At 41.3% G+C, this 23,668-nt stretch overlaps 1 protein-coding gene across 1 annotated transcript in view; it reads right to left on the bottom strand.

Annotated features, from left to right (window-relative positions):
* Positions 1–23,668, bottom strand: part of LOC124619660 (centrosomal protein of 104 kDa) — a 445,308-nt gene that overhangs the window by 120,264 nt on the left and 301,376 nt on the right. Inside the window, exon 7 of the mRNA XM_047146190.1 lies at positions 5,751–5,958. Coding sequence (XP_047002146.1) covers positions 5,751–5,958 — 208 coding nt within the window. The remainder of the gene's footprint in view (positions 1–5,750; positions 5,959–23,668) is intronic.

The raw sequence follows: 23,668 nt of genomic DNA, 5'->3' as shown, positions 1-23,668 counted from the left end.
TTCTTTCAGGTATTCATCCACAGTATAATAAGATTTCTCTGTCAGGTAATCTTTGAGAACTTGTTTAAATTTTGGCAGTTCTGTATGAACACATTTGATATGCAGTGGTAGAGCATTGAACAGCTTAATGCTGGAGTAGTAAACTCCTTTTTGTACCAGAGTGAGACGTTTCATTTCTAAATGTAGATTGTTTTTGTTTCTGGTGTTATAACCATGGAATTTGCTGTTGTCTTGGTTGATGGAATAATTTTTGCACACAAAGGTGAGCAAGGAAAAAATATACTGTGAGGCAGTTGTTAGGATACCTATCTTCCGAAACAAGTGCCTGCAAGAGTGTCTTTGATGGACCCCACACATTATTCTGATTGCTTTTTTTTGGATGGTGAAAACTTTTTTTGCAAGTGGTTGGTTCCCCCAGAATATGACAGCATATGACATCAATGAGTGGAAGTAGCCAAAGTAGGCAACCTTAATAGTGTCAACTTCAGCCACCGAAGAAATTACCCGTAATGCAAATGTTGCCGAGCTAAGTTTTTTACATAGATGAAGAATGTGAACTGACCAATTACATTTACTGTCTATGTAAGCACCCAGGAATTTTGTGTCTTCAACTTTCTGTATTGGTTGATCTCTACATTTTATGTTAATTTCATCGGGATTACTTTGTGATGTATGGAACCTCATATAATGAGTTTTATCTGCATTGAGCGAGAGACCATTTGAGGAGAACCAATTTAAGATGTCATTAAAAACAGTATTTGTAGTTTTTTCAAGATCATGATCAATCAAATCGTCAATTAGAATTGTGGTATCATCGGCAAACAGGGTAAATTTGCTGTTTTTCTCAGAACAAAGAGGAAGATCATTAATAAAGATGAGGAAAAGCAGTGGGCCCAAAGCGGAGCCTTGAGGCACACCACACGTTATCGTGCCCCATTCAGACGAGGCAGGTTCTCCAGAAGAGCCATTTAGCATTACAGTCTGCTTCCGATCCTGTAGATATGATTGCAGCCACAAGCCAACAGTACCACCTAAACCATAGTATTCTGCCTTTTTCCAAAGAATTCGGTGGTTTACACAATCGAAGGCTTTCGTAATATCACAAAAAATACCCACTGGAGACATTTTTTTGTTAATGGCTTCCAAAACTTGGTTGCTGAAAGAGAATATTGCCTATTCAGTACAAAGACCGGCACGAAAACCAAACTGATTTTTGCTTAAGATACTGTGGAAGTTGAGATGGTCTACAATCCTCCTGTGCATGAGTTTTTCTAGAATTTTCGAGAAGGTAGTTAATAGGGATATTGGGCGATAGTTTGTAACAATGCCTTTATCCCCTTTTTTAAAGAGAGGAATCACTACAGCCAACTTAAGTCTGTCAGGGACAATCCCATCTTGTAGGGATGCATTGTATATGTTGCATAAGACGGGACTAACAAATTTATAACAGTGTTTCAGTATTTTACTAGAAATATTGTCCACTCCAGCAGAATTTTTATTTTTTAAGGATCTAATTACTCTTATGACTTCGCTTACAGTAACTGGAGGTAAGGATATCTGTGAGATTCTGTTACTAATAGCTTTCTGTAGGAGGGACAATGATTCTTCCATAGAACCATTACAGCCTGTCTTCTCTGCTGCTCTCAAAAAGTGGTTATTAAATATTTCTGCAACCAACTCAGGTTTCTTTATGATACTGTCCCTTGTATTAATCTCTACCTGAGACATGTTCCCTGTTGTCCTGCCAGTTTCCCTCTTTATTACATTCCATATAGTTTTAATTTTATTTTCTGAGCTTTCGATTTCTGATTTTATGCACATACTTTTAGATTTATTTATAACCTTCTTGAGAATGCTACAGTAAAGTTTGTAGTGTTGTCGTTTCTTTGGATCATTACAAGTCCTGAGAGAACTGTATAACATCCTCTTTGTTCTACAAGATGTTATTATCCCTGTAGTGATCCAAGACTTCTTGGCATTGCCTATATGACTATTTCTAACTACTTTTTTGGGAAAGATGGACTCAAATACAGACATGAATCCATTTAAAAATGAATTGTACTTTTTGTTTACATCTGTTTCCCTATAAACTCGGCTCCAGTCTATCTCTTTTAGGCTATCATTGAATTTTTTAAGGCCCTGTTCATTTATTATCCTAAAAGATTTCCAAGAATGCTCAGAACTGTTGCACACACTGATGTAATTGAGCCTAAGCAATTGACCACCATGATCAGAAAGGCCAAGGATTGGATGTACAGTGATCTCATTGCATTTAGACTTACCTATAAATATATTATCTATCAGACTTTTACTGTTAACAGTAATCCTAGTTGGGAAATCTACTATTGCCATCAGATTATAAGACTCCATTAAATGTACTAAATCAGCTTTACTATTGCTCTCATTTAGGAAATCAACATTAAAGTCACCAGTAATTATCAAGTTCTTGGACTTTGAGTACAGTATGGATAATAAAGAATCTAAGTGCTTAAGAAATACATTCAAATTCCCTGAGGGAGATCTATACAGTGCTAACACTGCAGCCGTGAAGCCATTTACAGTAATCTCAACACCACATACTTCAATTTGTTGCTCTATACAATGGCTCTTTAAATCTAATGCATTGTAAGATATGTTGTTTTTTACATAAATTACCACTCCACCTTTTTCCATTATGGTTCTAGAGTAATGCGCTGCCTGACAGTAACCACTTAGCTGTAACCTTTCAATATCTTTCACATGATGTTCACTAAAACATAATACATCAGCATCTTTTATTCCTTGTGGTTCCTCTAACAGAACAGTAATGTCATTTACTTTATTACCAAGTCCTCCCACATTTTGGTGAAAAATCGTCATTTCTTTGGAATTAGAGACAGATCTAAACTTTTGCCTAAAAATTATCGGTAGCTACAGACACAGTACGTTCATTACTAACAATTTCCTGAAACATTTGAGTTTGAAACCGAGTCTGACTTGATGGTTGGAGCCATTCAAGTGCGATTGGTTCCAACTTTGGGGTACATTTGTGGACTTCTTCCAATATTTTTGTTTTTAAGAGGGTACCTAATGCTTTTTTTCCTGATCTGTTCAGGTGCATACCGTGTCTTGTAAACAATTCTCGTCCAAAACTGCTTACATCTACAACACAAGTATTTTTAAAATGCTTACACAACTTTGCTAACTTAGAGTTCGTTTGTGAGATAGCCTCATTTACACAGGACTGTGGAATTAAGTCATGTCTCTTTGGAATGTTCACAAAAAATACCTTAGACTGATGAAGCGCCGATATTTTCTTCCTGAGCGACTGTATGGCATCATTCCCTTCGTTGCAGGCAACGTTGTTTGAGCCACCTATTAAGATCACACACTCGTTTTTTACTTTTTCAGGATCACACCCCGCTACAACTTCTTGAAGTTTAGCACCTGGCTTCACAATTCCACAAACATCGGCAGCATTAAAACTGCTTTTCCCTATATCAGCCATGCCTCTACCATGACTATCAGCGAAAATGTGAAAACGATTTGTTGATGTTTCACTCACAGCAGACTGGATCACACCACTGCCACTTTCATTGCTTTTAACTGAACGTTATGGCTTTGGAAGATCAAACCTAACCTTTTTCCGATAGTTTATCGGCACACTCTTCTTACGATTGTTTTCACTTTTAGTGAGACTATTACTAGAACAAAGTACATCAAAATTGTTTACATTCTCGAACCTCGAAACATTTGCTGTACACGAATTTTTAGTGCCGATTGTTTGACGCTTGTTGTGTACTACCTTCCATTCTGATGATTTATCAGCGTCATTTTGCACCAATGTAGCCATGTTCTCGCGAAAGTTTTTGTCCTTCTGTCTGTCTTGAAGCAATGGATCCATGTTTCACTTCGACTTCAGTTCCATATTTTCGGACTTCAGGCTGTCGATTTCTATTCTTAGACTGCTGATTACACATTGTAAACTAGCAATACGCTCATTATACTTTAATAATTCACTTTTGCAACTTACACACGAATTTTTAACGGCTTCACTGTAACTTATTTTTTGAGTAAAATCGCGGATATCTACACACGCCGCCATCTTGAACTTAGATACACATTAGCCTTTTCCCAATGCCACCTCAGCCCCTCGGCTCAAATAAGTGTTCTACGACGTTCTTATCGTAACTTACTTCAGATGGTATACGGTCTGGTTAAAATTGCTGAAAACCCTCCTCAGACGAGCAGAAAAAAATTCCACAGATTCATTTCAACTTGCGCATTACTGCAATCTTATGTATCAGATGTTACACGTTATTTTCATTACAACCAGTTTTCACTTATGAACACTATATCTACCAGAAATCTGATGGTTGATATTTATTCTGATACACACAAAGGATGTGCTCACCAAGGTCGCATATTGCTGACGGTACCCCGATACCACAAATGGCTGCTTTAACGCCAACTTCCCACAATTGAACAAGCAGCGACACAACCACTACGACGTTTCTCACTAGCTTTTACTCGGATTTGCGGGGCACCCCAGAGATTGTTACCACTTCTTATATCATTAGCCCTTAAACAACTTCATTATTATCATCACAACTTGTTTGTGAAATATTTTACTCTCTTGTATTTTCACACAAATTTTTTTGGCAGTTAATGAATTATTTCGTTCCATAATTCTATGATTTTGATGTTGCAGATATTTTGTTTGTCTCAAGACATATTTCAATTCAACGTAATAATTTGTTTCACAAGTTTCTGTGTTAAAAGCCAGCAGGCACAAGTAAAAGTCTGAGAACCGAAAGCGTACATCCCATTTTGGTCAAAGGAAACATATACACAACAAAGAACTGAGAAGCAAGAAGTAAGAAAACGGAACTGGGAAACAATACGCAAAACTGACAACTTCTGGATTATAATCACCACAAAACTTTTAAGACATTGATTCTTTTGCCCTATAGACAAAATAACATAAATGGAGGTTTAAACGAAATAAAGGATTGTGAATAAAACAAAACTTTAGCAAAATGACGAATAGAAATAATGAAGGCAATAATATGAAAGAAAATATGAAATGATAACATATGAAAAATAATGAAAATGTATGGACAAAGATTGCAAATGATATAAAGAAAAATGATTGCAAATAAAAATGTTAATATGATGATTAAACAATGTGGTAAGCGATTAGAAATGAAAGAAGAGATTGTGGATAAAACACAACTCTAGCAAAATGAGGAATAGAAATAACGAACACAATAACATGAACGAAAATATAAAATGTTAATATATAAAAAATAATTGGGATTACATGGACAAAGACTGCAAATGAAAATAAAAATGATACAAAAAAATCGAGCACAAATAAAAATGTTAATATGACGGTTACACAACGTGGTAAAGGATCAGAAACGAAAAAAAAATTTAATTCAAATCAATTAATGGAATAAAAATAATGATGAAAATCATTTCAATGAAAATTTAAAAATGTAAGTTTTAAAGCACTTCACAAGAATCGAACTCACAACCTTCGGTATATCAGAAATGTATTTCAAGCATTATATTACGCAGATACTTTGAACACAGTGTCAACTTAATTGTACTGATACAAAATGCAAATACCTGTGATTGCACCAGCACTAGGTGTATAAATGTTTGTGTCAACAATTTTTTGACACTACATGCAAGGACTCAAAACGGAGAACAGAAACCCGTCCTCGGGAGTTGACTGGAATCTGGAAATTACCCAGTGTACTTACTGCCTGAGTGCTGGGACGGTGCGCTCCTCATAGGCCTCGTAGCTGTTCCTGGCGGGCAGCGCGGCGCCTGCAGACTTGTTGCGGCGTCGCTGCGAGCTACGCAGAGACCCCGTGTGCAGCTGCAGGCTCTGCGTTTGGCTGTGGCTGTGGCTCAACTGCATGTTTGTGGGCGACGACGACGGGCTCACCCGCGCTGCCGCTGGTGCCCCTGCGCAAACACACACAAACTGGTCAGGTTTTCATCTCTACAGTGGCTCAAATGGAGCACGCAAAAGCAGATGGTAGCCTGTAATTCGTTGGTAGGATACTGTGAAAATACAGTAAATCTACACATAAGACAGCTTGAAAAACTCCTGTACCACCTACCCTACAACTGAAGACTGGAGGTAGACTGCAGTGTCAGAGAAGTGTCCTTGTAGATCAAAATACCTTCACTAGGTTTCACAATACAAGTACCTTTGTTCGTGACATGAGGAACGCTAGATGTGTGGACCATATCTAACTGCAGTGGTGAATATGTTACAAACCTCTTTCTCGTTCACTTTCCTACAAGTAATGAACAATACTAAATTTTACTTCATTTCAATTATTTATTTGACGTGAATCTTTTGTGTCCAGCGCTTTTGGATGGAAAAGAAAGGCAAACTAGAAATACACATGAGAATACTGTGATAAGAATTCAAGGAAAGTCATATGGAACAAAGGGAGAGCTTGTAATATCCCCCCTCCTCCTTTGTTCCATCTAATGCTCACATTAAACAATTCCCAATCCACCTAATTAATAAGCAAAGTTTTTCTTGAAGATTTGAGGGGAGCGAAGAGTACAATAAACTGCTAAGTTTACTTACCTTGTCATGATGAGATGGCTCTAGATACAAAAAATTTTGTCTAGAGCAACATATAGAAGCAAGTGCCTGTCAACTTAAACTGAGGGAGGGCTCTTTTATAATTGGAACAGTATATTGGTCCCCTTCAGGAAACTTTCATTTATTACTGGAAAACTTGGATGCCTTGTTGTGCTACCTGTCAGATGGGGGAAAGCAAATTATTATTTGTGGGGACTTCAACGTCGATTCACTGAAAGAGTATAACAGGAAATATGACCTGGAAGTCTTGCTCAGTTCTTTCAATTTGACATCTGTCATTAATTTTCCTACTCAGGTAGTAAAGGACAGCAGCACATTGACAGATAACACTTTTATAGACCAAGATAGGTTTAAAAACATAAATTCTTGTCCTATTGAGAATGGCCTTTCTGATCATGGTGCTCAGCTACATCTACATCTACATACATACTCCACAATCCATCATACGGTGCGTGGCGGAGGGTACCTCGTACCACAACTAGCATCTTCTCTCCCTGTTCCACTCCCAAACAGAACGAGGGAAAAATGACTGCCTATATGTCTCTGTACGAGCCCTAATCTCTCTTGTCTTATCTTTGGGGTCTTTCCGGGAAATATATGTTGGCGGCAGTAAAATTGTACTGCAGTAAGCCTCAAATGCTGATTCTCTAAATTTCCTCAGTAGCGATTCACGAAAAGAACGCCTCCTTTCCTCGAGAGACTCCCACCCGAGTTCCTGAAGCATTTCCGTAGCACTTGCGTGATGATCAAACCTACCAGTAACAAATCTAGCAGCCCGTCTCTGAATTGCTTCTATGTCCGCCCTCAATTCGACCTGATAGGGATCCCAAACGCTCGAGCAGTACTCAAGAATAGGTGGTATTAGTGTTTTATAAGCGGTCTCCTTTACAGATGAACCACACCTTCCCAAAATTCTACCAATGAACCGAAGACGACTAGCCAGCCGGAGTGGCCGTGCGGTTCTATGCGCTACAGTCTGGAACCGCGTGACCGTTACGGTCGCAGGTTCGAATCCTGCCTCGGGCATGGATGTGTGTGATGTCCTTATGTTAGTTAGGTTTAAGTAGTTCTAAGTTCTAGGGGACTGATGGCCACAGTAGTTAAGTCCCATAGTGCTCAGAGCCATTTCTGAAGACGACTCTCCGTCTTCCCCACAACTACCATTACATCCTTGTCCCACTTCATATCGCTCTGCAATGTTGCGGCCAAATACTTAATCGACGTGACTGTGTCAAGTGCTACACTACTAATGGAATAGTCAAACATTACGGGATTCTTTTTCCTATTCATCTGCATTAATTTGCATTTATCTATATTTAGAGTTAGCTGCCATTCTTTACACCAATCACAAATCCTGACCAAGTAATCTTGTATCCTCCTACAGTCACTCAACGACGACATCTTCCCATACACCACAGCATCATCAGCAAACAGCCGCACATTGCTATCCACCCCATCCAAAAGATCATTTATGTAGATAGAAAACAACAGCGGACCTACCACATTTCCCTGGGACACTCTAGATGATACCCTCACCTTCGATGAACACTCACCATCGAGGACAACGTACTGGGTTCTATTACTTAAGAAGTCTTCGAGACACTCACATATTTGGGAACCAATCCCATATGCTCGTACCTTAGGAGTCTGCAGTGGGGCACCGAGTCAAACGCTTTCCGGAAGTCAAGGAATATGGCATCCGTCTGATACCCTTCATCCATGGTTCGCAAGATATCATGTGAAAAAAGGGCGAGTTGCATTTCGCAGGAGCGATGCTTTCTCAAGCCGTGCTGATGCATGGTCAGCAACTTCTCTGTCTCAAGGAAATTCATTATATTCGAACTGAGAATATGTTCGAGAATCCTAAAACAAACCGATGTTAAGGATATTGGACTGTAATTTTGAGGATACGTCCTTCTACCCTTCTTATATACAGGCATCACCTGCGCTTGTTTCCAGTCGCTCGGGACTTTACGTTGGACAAGAGATTCGCGACAAATGCAAACTAAGTAAGGAGCCAAAGCAGTAGAGTTCTCTCTGTAAAACCGAATTGGAATCCCATCAGGGCCTGGCGATTTATTTATTTTCAACCCATTCAGCTGCTTCACAACCCCAGGGATGTCTATCACTATGTCCTCCATACGGGAATCTGTACGAGACTCAAACGGCGGTATGTTTGTACGATCCTCCTGCGTGAAAGATTTCTCAAATGCTAAATTTAAAATTTCAGCTTTCGTTTTGCTGTCTTCCGTTGCCAGGCCAGACTGATCAGTGAGTGACTGGATGGAAGCCTTCGAACCGCTTACCGATTTTACGTAAGACCAGAATTTCCTTGGGTTTTCAGCAAGATCTTTTGCTAAGGTATGACGGTTGTAGTGATTGAATGCGTCGCGCATCGCTCTTTTTACAGCAGCACAAATCTCTACTAACTTTTGCCTGTCCTCATTCTCCCGATCTTTCATGTACTGCGAGTGCAACTGTCTTTGCTTCCTGAGCATTCTCCGAATTGCGCTGTTAAACCACGGTGGGTCTTTTCCGTCTGTAACCCACTTTTGCGGCACATACTTCTCCAATGCGTGATTTACAATGTGTTTAAAATTTGCCCATAATTCTTCCACGTCCATCGTACCGGAAATAAATGAAGTCGATTCATTTAATAAGTGGGATGCTAACAACTGCTTATCTGCTCTTTCTAGTAAGAATACTCTTCTAGCCTTCTTGACCGACTTTTTTGCTTTCGTAACCATAGTCGTAATGACAACTTAGTCGTAATGACATAGTTACAGTATATGACATAGCTCCATTCAGTAATTCAAAACGACCCTCCAAAGTTGTGCGTTCAGTTAATGACTCAACAATTAGAAATTTCAGGGAAAATCTTCAGCAGTTAGACTGGGATGAGGTGTACAAGGAACCCGACGCTAATGTAAAAATATAACTTATTTCATGATCACTTGTAAGAGAATTTGAAAACTGTTTTCCCAAGAAAGTAGTTAAATCTAATTATAAGAAACCATTCAAAAAACCTTGGCTTACTAAAGGAAGAAAAATATCGTGTAACCACAAAAGGGAACTGTATCTAACAACAAGAAAGTATAAAGTCCCGAATACAGCCAAATATTATAAAAACTACTGTGCAACATTAAGAAAGGTTATTAAAAAGTCCAGAAGCATGTGTATCATGTCTGAGATTATACCTCTGATAACAAAATCAAAACAATTTGGAATATTATTACATGGGAGACAGGCCAACCAAGAGTACAGGATGACGGTATTACCATAAAAGCGAATGGAAACTTGACAAACAACAAGCCGGAAGTCGAAAACATTTTGAATAATCATTTTTTAAATGTTGTAGAGAAAATACGATCTAAATGTTCATTAGAAGAAGCAAGGGAGTTAATGGAAGAGGTCTTACCCACACAATTTGATACAATTGAAATTCCACCCACTACTCCTTCTGAAATGAGGAAGATAATAAACTCTCTCAAGAATAAAAGCTCACATGGAATTGATGGCATTTCCAGCAGGATAATAAAAGCTTGTTGCCAAGAGATAAGTGGGATTCTTAGCCACATTTGTAACAGCTCACTGAAGCAGTGTATTTTCCCAGATAGACTGAAGTATGCCATTGTTAAACTACTGCATAAAAAAGGGGATAAGTTTGATGTCAACAACTACTACCCAAGCTCTCTTCTGACTGCTTTATCCAAAATTCTTGAAAAAGTAATGTATTGTACAGTAGCTTCATACCTTTGTAAAAATAAAGTTTTAACAGAATCTCAGTTTGGTTTCCAGAAAGGTTTTTCAAAGGAAAATGCTATATATACTTCCACTAATGAAATATTAAATGCTCTCAGTAACCGGAAGTCATTGGGATATTTTGTCATCTCTCAAAGGCTTTTGACTGTGTAAATCATGGATTACTTCTGGATAAGCTCAAGTGCTGTGGTATGAATGGGACAGCGCTCAAATGGTTTAAATCATACCTAACTGGAAGAGTGCAGAAAGTTAAAATAAGGAGTTCACATAATATGCAAAACACTGGTGATTTCTTAAACTGGGGAGCAGTCAAGAATGGGGTGCTGCAAGATTCGGTCTTGAGTCCTCTGCTGTTCTTAATATATATTAATGACTTGTCATTCTATATTCACGAAAATGCAAAGCTGGTACTTTTTTCCGATGATACAAGTATAGCTATCACACCCAACAGACAAGAATTAACTGATGAAATTGTAAATGATGTTTTTCAGAAAATCATTAAGTGGTTCTCTGCAAATGGGCTCTCATTAAACTTTGATAAAACACAGTACATAGAGTTCCACACAGTAAATGGATTGACACCATTAATAAATAAAGACTTCAATCAGAAATCGGTAGCTCTGGTAGAATAATTAAAATTTCTAGATGTATGCATTGACGAGCGGTTGAACTGGAAAAACACACTGAAGATCTGCTGAAACATTTGAGTTCAGTTACTTACGCTATTAGGGTCATTGCGAATTTTGGCGATATACATCTGAGTAAATTAGCTTACCACGCCTATTTTCATTCTCTGCTTTCGTATGGATCATATTCTGGGGTAACTCATCATTGAGTAAAAGAGTGTTCATTGCACAAAAGCGTGTAATCAGAATAATTGCTGGAGCTCATCCAAGATCATTCTGCAGACACTTATTTAAAGAGCTAGGGATCTTCACTGTAGCCTCACAATATATATATATATATATATATATATATATATATATATATATATATATATATATATATATATATTCACTTATGAAATCGTTATTAACAATCCGAACAAATTCATAAGTAATAGCAGTGTACACTTTGGCTTAGAAGGGTGTAAATTATGCTGCCACAAAAGTCTTTGGTCACTTATCTAATAGCATCAAAAGTCTGAAAGACAACCATATAGAATTTAAAAGGAAATTAAAAGAATTTCTGAATGGCAACTGCTTCTACTCATTAGATGAATTTTTGGATATAGTAAGTGGGTAATTTCCCCACCCCCCACCCAAAAAAATTAAATGTCATGTAATATTTTGTGTAATGTAATATCTTGTATAGATACCTTTTATTAACGTGACACATTCCACATCATTACAAAGTGTCGTATTCATGATCTATGGAACAAGTACTAATCTAATCTAACCTAATCTAGTTCTCCTTGTCTAGGGGTCTGATTCTCGAAACTGAAAATCTAACATCAGGTCCTCACCGTTTGTTGGAACTAAGTATGTAGGAAGATTGTTGCTACAGAATTTTTTGCAGAAATATATTTTCCACTGTTTTTCTCACATTTTAGTAGGCTACATATACAGTATTTTGATTTTTCACATTATGTTGTTCGCACCTGTTACACAAAAATACGTCCGATCACTCTTACATCCTGCGGAAATAACAATATTTCACAGGATTTACAATTTTCCTAAACAATTGTATTCCTATTAGTTTTCGTTACATTATTAATTCGATTATTATTTCATAAATGAATCCAGAAATAAACATTGTAAACAGTACAGGATTGCGTAATTAATAACAGAAATTTTAAATGTGCAAATAATTCGTAATTTCAAATGTTTCTAAAAAAATAGTTTTAACTGTACATTAAGAAATAGTAGTTATCGATTATAGCTCGGAACTAAAATATTCATCATCATCATCATTTAAGACTGATCATGCCTTTCAGCGTTCAGTCTGGAGCATAGCCCCCCTATAAAATTCCTCCATGATCCCCTGTTCAGTGCTAACACTGGTGCCTCTTCTGATGTTAAACCTATTACTTCAAAATCATTCTTAACCGAATCCAGGTACCTTCTCCTTGGTCTACCCCGACTCCTCCTACCCTCTACTGCTGCACCCATGAGTCTCTTGGGTAACCTTGCTTCTCCCATGCGTGTAACATGACCTCACCATCTAAACCTGTTCGCCCTGACTGCTACATCTATAGAGTTCATTCCCAGTTTTTCTTTGATTTCCTCATTGTGGACACCCTCCTGCCATTGTTCCCATCTACTAGTACCTGCAATCATCCTAGCTACTTTCATATCCGTAACCTCAACCTTGTTGATAAGGTAATCTGAATCCACCCAGCTTTCGCTCCCATACAACAAAGTTGGTCGAAAGATTGAAAGGTGCACAGATAACTTAGTCTTGGTACTGACTTCCTTCTTGCAGAAGAGAGTAGATCGTAGCTGAGCGCTCACTGCATTAGCTTTGCTACACCTCGCTTCCAGTTCTTTCACTATGTTGCCATCCCGTGAGAATATGCATCCTAAGTACTTGAAACCGTCCACCTGTTCTAACTTTGTTCCTCCTATTTGGCACTCAATCCGTTTATATTTCTTTCCCACTGACATTACTTTCGTTTTGGAGATGCTAATCTTCATACCATAGTCCTTACATTTCTGATCTAGCTCTGAAATATTACTGTGCAAATTTTCAATCGAATCTGCCATTACAACTAAGTCATCCGCATATGCAAGACTGCTTGTTTTGTGTTCACATATCTTAATCTCACCCAGCCAGCCTATTGTTTTCAACATATGATCCATAAATAATATGAACAACAATGGAGACAGGTTACAGCCTTGTCTTACCCCTGAAACTACTCTGAACCATGAACTCAATTTACCGTCAACTCTAACTGCTGCCTGACTATCCATGTAAAGACCTTTAATTGCTTGCAAAAGTTTGCCTCCTATTCCATAATCTCGTAGGACAGACAATAACTTCCTCCTTGGAACCCGATCATATGCCTTTTCTAGATCTATAAAGCATAGATACAATTCCCTGTTCCACTCATAACACTTCTCCATTGTTTGCCGTAAGCTAAAGATCTGGTCCTGACAACCTCTAAGAGGCCTAAACCCACACTGATTTTCATCCAATTGGTCCTCAACTAATACTCGCACTTTCCTTTCAACAATACCTGAGAAGATTGTACCCACAACCCTGATTTAAGAGATACCTCTGTAGTTGTTACAATCTTTTCTGTTTCCATGTTGAAAGATTGGTGTGATTACTGCTTTTGTCCAGTCTGATGGAACCTGTCCCGACTCCCAGGCCATTTCAGTTATCCTGTGTAGACATTTAAGACCTGACATTCCACTGTATTTGATGAGTTCCGACTTAATTTCATCCACCCCAGCTGCTTTATTGCACTGCAATCTATTGACCATTTTCTCCACTTCCTCAAATGTGATCCTATTTCCATCATCATTCCTTTCCCATTTTACCTCGAAATCTGAAACATTGCTGATTGTATTTTCACCTACATTGAGCAGCTCTTCAAAATATTCCCTCCATCTGCCCAAGGCATCCACAGGATTCACCAGCAGTTTTCCTGACCTGTCCAAAATACTTGTCATTTCCTTCTTACCTCCCTTTCGAAGACTGCTAATTACACTCCAGAATGGTTTTCCAGCAGCTTGACCCATAGTCTCCAACCTGTTTCCAAAGTCTTCCCAAGATTTCTTCTTGGATGCTGCAATTATCTGTTTGGCTTTGTTTCTTTCTTCAACATAACTTTTTCTGTCTACCTGCGTTCTAGTATGTAGCCATTTTTGATACGCCTTCTTTTTCCTTTTACAGGCTGCCTTGACTGTGTCATTCCACCAAGCTGTTTGCTTCATCCTACTTTTACACACTACTGTTCCAAGACATTGTTTAGCCACTTCTAGTACTGTGTCCCTGTACCTTGTCCATTCCTTTTCCAATGACTGTAATTGACTACATTCAACTAACTGGTACCTTTCTGAGATCGCTGTTATGTACTTGTGGCTGAATTCCTTATCCTGAAGTTTCTCCACTCTTATCCTCCTCCATATGGACCTGACCTCCTGCACTTTCGGCCTCACAATCCCAATTTCACTGCAGATTAAATAATGATCAGTGTCATCAAAGAATCCCCTGAATACACGTGTGTCCCTCACAGCCTTCCTGAATTCCTGATCTGTTATATAGTCAATGACAGATCTGGTTCCCCTGCCTTCCCAAGTATACCGGTGAATGTTCTTATGTTTAAAAAAGGAGTTTGTGATTACTAAGCCCATACTGGCACAGAAATCCAAGAGTTGTTTCCCGTTCCTGTTTGCCTCCATATCCTCTCCAAATTTACCCATAACCTTTTCATACCCTTCTGTTCGATTTCCAATCCTGGCATTAAAATCACCCTGTCCTTGTCCTTTACTCTAACAACTACATCACTGAGTGCCTCATAAAAACTATCCATCTTATCTTGATCTGTCCCTTCACAATGCGAATATACTGACACAATCCTAATTTTCTTGCTAGACACTGTCAAATCTATCCACATCTGTCGTTCGTTTACATAGCTTACTGCAACTAAGCTGGGTTCCATTTCTTTCCTGATGTAAAGCCCTACACCCCATTGTGCTATTCCTGCTTTGACTCCTGACAGGTAGACCTTGTATTCTCCCACTTTCTCTTCTTTCTCACCCCTTACCTGAATGTCACTAACAGCTAAAACGTCCAGCTCCATCTTACTTGCAGCTTCTGCCAGCTCTACTTTCTTCCCAGAGTAGCCCCCATTGATATTAATAACTCCCCATCTCATTACCATTTGTTTGCCAAGTCGTATCATAGGAGTCCCTGGTTTGTCAGTTAGAGGTGGGACTCCGTCACCTCCAAAGGTCCGAGGCATTTTGCTCTGATTGTTGCCAGCATCATATTTAAAGTACCAGGGAAGCAGGTTGCTAGCCGTACTTGCCCTGAGTCCCATTGAGTTTTACCCCTAACGGTTGAAGGACTAACCGGTGGATTTGGTAGTCTTTGCCGTATGAGCACAACGGTGACCACGACTCAGAATATGTCCGAGATGCCCAGCCTTATTCCAAAGTAACTGGTATCCCGACTGTCGGGACCACTTATTTGGCCACTCATACGTTGCCCGTGGTTCATGAACTAGGACATGACTATAGGAACCCGCACCATATTAACTAAAATATTTTATAAAGTAATTCCTTCTCATAAATTTTAGCTTGAAATATAACGTACTGTGTATAAAATTATATGGAAGTTTTCAGAAAAGCAACTGAAATAATATTGACCTGTCCAAAATTCGAAAGAAAATAATACTGGTCTCGACAATTACTGTTGAGCTTTTGCTCAGAAAGAACCACCACAACATGATGTAAACTGAAATCGTTAGGATTTAACTGTGTATTGTGAAGAATAACGAAATAAAACAAAATATCGTGTAAAGTTAAGGTTCATCCTAGGAAATATTCCTCACCTTCCACTGAGCGGCAATTTAAGTGCTGGAAAAAAAGGCAGGAGGAGGCTCTGTTAGCCATGGTCAATTTTCCTGGAGTGAAATACAGGGAATTTTATTACTGACTGTGTCAGTGATATCAACACTGTGTTCTTTGTTAGTGTTCAGAAATAAGTGTGCAATCAGCGATTTCTTGGAAATGGGACTTGGCATTTGAATATTAGCCTAAGTTTTCATTTTCGAACCTATTACGCTTCTGCAACACTTTTTTGACAGACGTTACAGAAGCTGTGAAACTATCATAATTAACATTCCCTTGACTAAAATGATCTATAATGAGAAACTGTTATGGTTTTTTCTTGATTTTTTACGTTTTGGCGTTTTGCACCTTGAGCGTTCCCCTTTTCTAGTCTACAGGTGTGACCCACAACCTCAATAACAGCCTCGCCTCACAGCAAGACACATATATGAGCAGTTGTGCAATGTCAAATAGCAAAGAAAGGGGCCCTAACTTAATTAAATTCAGATTTGTATTTATACAGAATGTCGATCCTCTCGTTACAATTACTAGTCTTATCCATTCGATTTCTTAACATTAATTTTATTTCTATATCTGTGTAACTTTACATCAGATTTCCCAGTCAAGACTGAAGATACTATCATATCGAAATTCCTTACCTACCTCTGAACAGTATGCGGGCACCTGATCTATGATACAATAACCATGAGAGAACTTAGTAATTTCTCCAAAACTGCGACAACTGTTAGAATCCGCTGAAAATTTGAATGGCGCCTCGTCTTAAGAGAGGTGCCTTGATACGGAAAACATTCTCCTTCACGTCGGTTGGCACCTAGGCAGGATGGGAGACCACAGAGAAATGAAGGCTTTATCTGCTTCTAGGGTCCATGCTCTTTGTGTGAACATCGGTGATTGCACGGTCGAAAGACACCAACAATTATCGCATTCGGCTCCAGGCAGTTGCCACCTAGACTCATGTTAGAGGGTCGCTATTCATTAAGTTCGACAGAGACGCGCAATGACACCTTTGATGAAGCTACGCTGTTTTAACATTGCCTGAGCAACCGTTTTGAGTAGGAACTTTTTAGCAGCCTGCTGGATCCTGCAGGCCACCTTCACCATCCCCCACCCATCTCCTTTTGTCACCTCGACTGAACTCTCTCTGACATCCTGTAACTACTACCTGCTTAGTAATTTATTGACAGAGCTTGTATCCTTTTAAATTTCAGTGTTTTGCCAATAGCTGTCTGCAGTGAATTCTTGGTTGTTCCCATACTTTTGTGAAGCTGTTTTCGGCAATGTGAAAGTTCTTTGCTGTAATATACGAATATTTTAATGATAACTTCTTTCTTGTGAAACTTCCTGGCAGATTAAAACTGTGTGCCCGACCGAGTCTCGAACTCGGGACCTTTGCCTTTCGCGGGCAAGTGCTCTACCATCTGAGCTACCGAAGCACGACTCACGCCCGGTACTCACAGCTTTACATCTGCCAGTATCTCGTCTTTCTTGTGTTTTATAAACCCTGTTCAACTCCTCAGTTTCGTAATTACTCACTCTGCACAGTACAACCCTCTTGCGAGTTTGATTACCTTATGCAGTTAGGACTAATCTTAATTGGTTTTACCAAGAAGAGGGCGCTACATGGAGACATTCCCTCTTCTCACTTGATTCACTCTGTCCAATTCAGTTAGACAATATTGATCATAACTGTGAGTCCTGTACCAAATAGAACTAACACTTTTTTTCTGACCTTCTTCCAGCTATATCTACACCTTTCGTGATTACTCTGCACATCACATTTATTTTGACTGAGGATTCATAGGACCACTTTCAGACAGTTTCTCTACATTTTCAAATGTGAAATAATCTGGATGAAGTTAAGCATCAAAGGTGGGTCTAAAGCGAGATATTCGGATGCTTTCACAGACCGACTACGTCAGGAACTATAGCGGCAGAGCGCTTCAGAGAGAATTCGCAGAATTTCGTGAATAAATCACCCGATTACGCTTTTGTAACAGGGGAAGACTTTAACTTACCAGCTGCTGAATGGGAAAATGATGGGATCAAAACTGGTGCCAGAGTGACATTCTCAAAGTCGTGTCTTGGAATTACTTAGAGGAGATAGAGAACCAACTCTTGAAGGTAATGTATACACCCTGTAGCAACAAACAAATCTGAACTTTTCGAAACAGTTAACGCAAAATAGGGCATCAGTGATCGTAAGGCTGTAATAGCATCAATGACTGAGTGTTATAAGAACTGTTAAGAAATCTAGGAAAATATTTTTGTTTAACAAAAGTGACAGTATACAAATTGCGGAGTACCTGCATAGTCAACATAAAATATTCAGTGCTGAGGAGAAGATATGGAACGAAAATGGATAAAATTCAAAATAACCATTCAATACGCCGTAGACAAGCACGTTCTGAACAAGGTTTTAAGGAATGGGAAAGACCCACTATGGTTTAACAACTGCGTTGGAAAGCTGCTGCGTAAACAAAGAGCCAAAGATTTAAGATAAGTCAAAACTTAACCGACGAGCAAAACCTACTGAAGCGAAAATGAGAATGAGAGTAATGAGAGAAGGGTCCAGTCGGTTTCAAAGTAAAATTTTGCCAACTGATCTTAGTGATAATCCTAGGATGTTTCGCTCTTACATAGCTTCAGCAGACGGGTTGAAATCAATCTATTCAGTCACTCAGTGACTGTACTGACGTCAAAACAGGACATGACAGAAGGCTGAAATACTGAATTTGGTCTTCCAAACTGTTTCACTGCGAAAAATAGTAACGCAGTCCGTCCTTTGAAACGCAACACAGACGGCGAAATGACAGATATTGAAATAAGTGATTGTGGAATAGAAAAGCAATTACAATAGCTCAGTAAAGGAAAGGCAACTGGACCAGATGAGATACCTATAAGGTTCTACAGAGACAATACGAAAGGACTTGCTCCCCTTCTAGAAGCAGTATATAGCAGATCGCTGGGGCAACGAAGGGTACTTAGTGATAGGAAAAAAAGCGCAGGTCATTCCTGTTTTCAAGAAGGGCCGTAGCACAGATGCACACAATTATAGACCTATATCGCTGATGTCAGTCTGCTATAGAATTATGGAACATCTCTTATGCTCAAGAATTTTGTGGTTTTTAGAGAAGGAAAATCTGCTCTGTAAAAATAAACATGGATTGCGCGAACAGATATCTTGCGAAACTCAGCTCACTCTTCCTTCATGATATCCACAGCGCCACAGACAATGGCTCAGCTTGACATCGGAAAGGAATTTCACACCGTCCAACGCTACCAACAAGTGAAAAAAATATGAGCTAACCGTGTATTGCACCAGATTCGTGACTGGATTCAGAACTTCCTTCCAGATAAATAAAGGGACTGTTAACATTAGTGACTCGATGACGCTGTTTGCAGATGATGCGGTTGTCTGTAAGAAAGTGACAATGCCAGAAGAGAGTAGAGAACTTTAGGAAGACCTGCAGAGGATTGATTAATCGTGCAGGGAATGGCAGATGCCGTGTCCAGACTAAGCGCCTGCAACTCTTGCTTCCCGCGAAGCAGACCGGCACAGCGGGCCCCGGGCCGAGTAGGGGTCAGCCTGGCCGGTCGTCCCGGAAACACAGACGCTTCCCAGAGACCACCAGGAGGCGTCCACGGCGCCGCAAGAGGTCGCTACAGCCGCGGACCTCTTTCCTTCCGCTCGACACGTGACTCCAAATAGAGCCAGTCATATCCATGCGCCGAGCAGTATTTAGGCTGGCGCAGGAGCCTGGAGAGGCAACTCCAACGCCACCGGCAAATACAGCGACACGTACGGAACCTTATTACAGCAATGAAACGCCGGGACTGGCGCCAGACCTGCACACGACTCAATGCCACCCTCCCTATCAACTCCTCCAAGTACTGGTCTGCCTTCCATCGTCTTACTGGTTCCCTTTCCGCTCCCCACTACCCCCTTCTCCATAACGATCGTCCCCTTCCAGACAACCTCAGTAAGGCCAACCACTTCGCTTCCCACCTTTCCGAGGTCTTCTCCATCCCCGATGATCCCCACTTTGATTATTCTCTTTTCCCCACCGTCATGGAACGTGCTGATACCTCAGTCGCTCCACTTGCTCCTAGTCTCCAGTACTTGGGGCAGTTGCCCCCCTCGGACGTCAACACTCCCATCACAGCACAAGACATTAAACTTCTCCTCCAGTCCAAACGCAACACGGCCCCTGGTCACGACTGTGTCACCTACCGTCACCTTCGAGAAAGCCCCTATTCCTTCCTAACTGTCCTCGCCCATCTCTATAATGTCATCCTCTCTACTGGCTTCTACCCTGACCTGTGGAAGACCTCCCGCGTCCTCCTCTTCCTCAAACCCAACAAACCCCCTTCTGCCGCCTCTTCCTATCGTCCCATCTGCCTCACCTCCGTCTTCAGTAAGGTCCTTGAATCCATCCTCTCCCACCGTATCCATCGGCACCTTGCTCAACACCACCTCCTCCCCCTTACCCAGTGTGGCTTCCGACCCTCCTTCTCTGCGGATGACCAACTCCTCAACCTTGTTCACCTTCTGTCCCTCCAGCTCAACTCCCGTCGCTCCGCCATTTTTGTTTCCCTTGACCTCCAAAATGCCTATGACCGTGTATGGCATCCCGGTCTCCTCTTTAAACTCCAAACCTACGCCCTGCCTATCAATTTTGTCCGTCTGGTCGCTTCCTTCCTCTCGCACCGTCCTTCCTATGTCGCCCTCCACAACACCAACTCCCGTATCTTTTATCCCACGGCTGGCGTCCCCCAGGGTTCTGTCCTCTCCCCTCTCCTTTATCTCTTGTATACAGCTGATATGCCCAAGCCACCCCCACCAGTTCACCTTCTCCAATATGCTGATGACACCGCCTTCCTGGCTCTCTATCCTACCCTTCAAAGGTCTCAACGTACCCTCCAAACCCACCTTAACCAGTTCACCACCTGGTGTAACCAGTGGCTCCTCCGTCTCAACCCCTCCAAAACCCAGGCAATCATCATAGGCCGTACCACTCGCTCCTTTCGCCTCCAAGATTTCTACCTCACCCTTTATGGTCGTCCTATCCAACTCACCCCCACCCTGAAATACCTTGGCCTCACCCTTGACCGACACCTCACCTGGACCCCTCATCTCCTGACCATCCAGCAGAAAGCCCATTCCCGCCTCCGCCTGCTGAAACTCCTGTCCGGCCGGACATGGGGATTGCATCCTTCTACCATCCTCCACACCTACAAATCCCTCATCCGTCCTATCCTCTGTTATGCCAGCGTCGCCTGGATCTCCGCCCCCACCCGCTTTTACAAGGCTCTCCAAATACTTGAACGCCATGCGCTCCGCCTTGCCTTCCGTATCCGCCTTCCTTCCCCCACACGGCTCCTGTATGAACTGATCCCCTTCCCCCACCTCCTCTTGTTCCTCCAACATCTCCGCATCCTTTACATTGTTCGCAGGGTTGATCCCCCCCACCCTCTGGTTTCCTCCTTCCTCTCCACCCCCCGCCCGTTGCCGCGCCTCTATCGCTGTATCCCTCCCTCTCTCCACCTCCACACCCTCCATCTCCTTCATCAGGGCAATTTCCAACGCCTCCCCCTCCCGGATGACGAACTTCGCCGTGACATATACCCTTCCTTCCAACTATAACCCGGCCTTGTTCCCCCCCCCCCCCCCTCCCCAGGGCCCCCTTCTCCTCTTTCCTCCTTCTCCCAGAGCGGATTTTCCTCCATCCCCCCCTCCCCTGAGACCCTGCACCCCATACTTGCCTCTCTCCTTCCCACATCCCTCCCTACCTGGCCCTCTTCCGAGCGCCCCCCATTTCCCCTCCCCCATCTCTTCCCCTCCCTCCCTTCTTCAGGTCGCCCTCATCTCCTTGAAGCTGGCAGATCCTCTGTATTGATCAACATCAGTGTGCCACGTCAGTGTTGTGTTTCGTGCTTTTCTCGTGTGCGTCAAGAGGTGTGATTTTAATTGTGTGCTGCCTTGAGGTTCGCCGTCAGTGCTACGCTGTGTGCTATGCCAGCCGTCAACACCTTTATGCTCCAGTCATACTGTGCCTTGTGTTTCTTTTAATCGTCGCAGTGTGTGGCTTTTTGTGTGTGCTACTTTTAAACAGTTTTTTATCTCCATTTTACAGTCACCCCGTTTTTTGTATATTGCCTTCCATGATGTTCTCCCTTTTTATATCTATGTTCGCCTTCTTCTCTCCTTTGCTGTTTTTAAATGTCTTCTATTGTTTTGTTCTATGTCTTTCGGCTGAAGAGCAGCGCATATGCTGCTGCCAGCCCGCCCCGATAGGGGAATTGAAATACAATAAAGAAAAAAAAAAAAAAAAAAAAACCTGGAGAGGCAGTTTACGCCGAGCGAGCTCACTGGTGTCACCGTAGCCGCCGCTTCATGTCCACCGCCGCCAGCGTACCGGAGCCATCCTCACAGGGCCTCTACTCGTCCTCGGACTCAGGTGACGGCAACGTGGACTCCGCGCCGCTCTTCACAAGACGCCTGGGGCTTGGTTTGGTGAAGTTGTGTGGTTACTACAGACAGTTTATGTTTGGAAGAATCTCTGATTTAGTTATTGGTAGGCTTGGAGGATCAGTGCTACCTCACGAATATTGTTTTGTAAATTTTGAAGAAAGACTTAGTTTAAATAAAAACGCTATAACTCACACTCTGCGATTTTCCTATCCGCGGGCGGTGGATATATTAGCAGATGACCCTGAACCTGAACGTAAATAAATTTAGCATAATGCGCATACGTAGGAGAAGGTATCCCTTACAGCAAAATTACACTGTTGGTGACAAATTGGTGGAAAAAATAACTATTGAAAAACATCCAGGAGTAACCACCAAGCAAACTTATGTGGAATGACCACATGAAAAAGTAACAGGAAAAGCAGATGCCAGACAGATTCACAGGAAGAATCTTACAAAACACTTGTTTGACCAATTCTCGAGTACTGGTCATCAGTGTATGACATTCACCAGGTAAGAATGATTAAAGATTGATTGATTTGGGAGAAGAGACCAAACAGCGAGGTCATCGTTACCATCGGATTGGGGAAGGAAATCGGCCGTGCCCCTTCAAAAGAACCATCCTGGCATTTGCCTCAAGCAATTTAGGGAAATCACGAAAAACCTATATCAGGATGGCTGGACGCCGGTTTGAACCGTCGTCCTCCCGAGTGCGAGTAAGTGTGCTAACCACTGAGCTACCTCGCTTGGTCTAATAGAAGACATGCTTAAGATCGAATGAAGAGCATTTCAGTTGGTGCGACAGTGTTACGGAGACGTCCAACAGACTTCAGAGGAAAGCATTACAAGATAGTTTTTACTTGTGCATCATGGTGAGGTTTATATTGCAATCCTGAGAAAGTACTGGAAAGAGTCAGAAAACATTACTTCCTCTCACGTCTCATGAAATGACAATGAGACAATTTTATAACTTAATTAATTGGTTATAAATTGGTACCTTACATAATTGCGCTCTGGCTATTATTCTCCTCCCACACCCTCCCTAGTGTTTTATTTGGGGGGGGGGGGGTCCAACTGTGTTTCAGTATCGACGCCTTTTGGCCAATGGGCTCCTGTGCACCGGGACTCCACATGGGGTAGCATTTCTTACTATCAAATGTCTGAGCGGCACCAGTGCCACTTGCGTTCAGTACTTTGAGCAGTAATCATGACAAAACCCATTCTGCAGCAGCGAGCAGCTAAGAAGAAGAATAAGAAGACTGCATGTGAAAGTGCTTGATCATTATTATTATTATTAGT

This window comes from Schistocerca americana, chromosome 6 (assembly GCF_021461395.2).
Source record: "Schistocerca americana isolate TAMUIC-IGC-003095 chromosome 6, iqSchAmer2.1, whole genome shotgun sequence".
NCBI lineage: Eukaryota > Metazoa > Arthropoda > Insecta > Orthoptera > Acrididae > Schistocerca > Schistocerca americana.
This window is presented reverse-complemented; position numbering and strand designations above follow the sequence as displayed.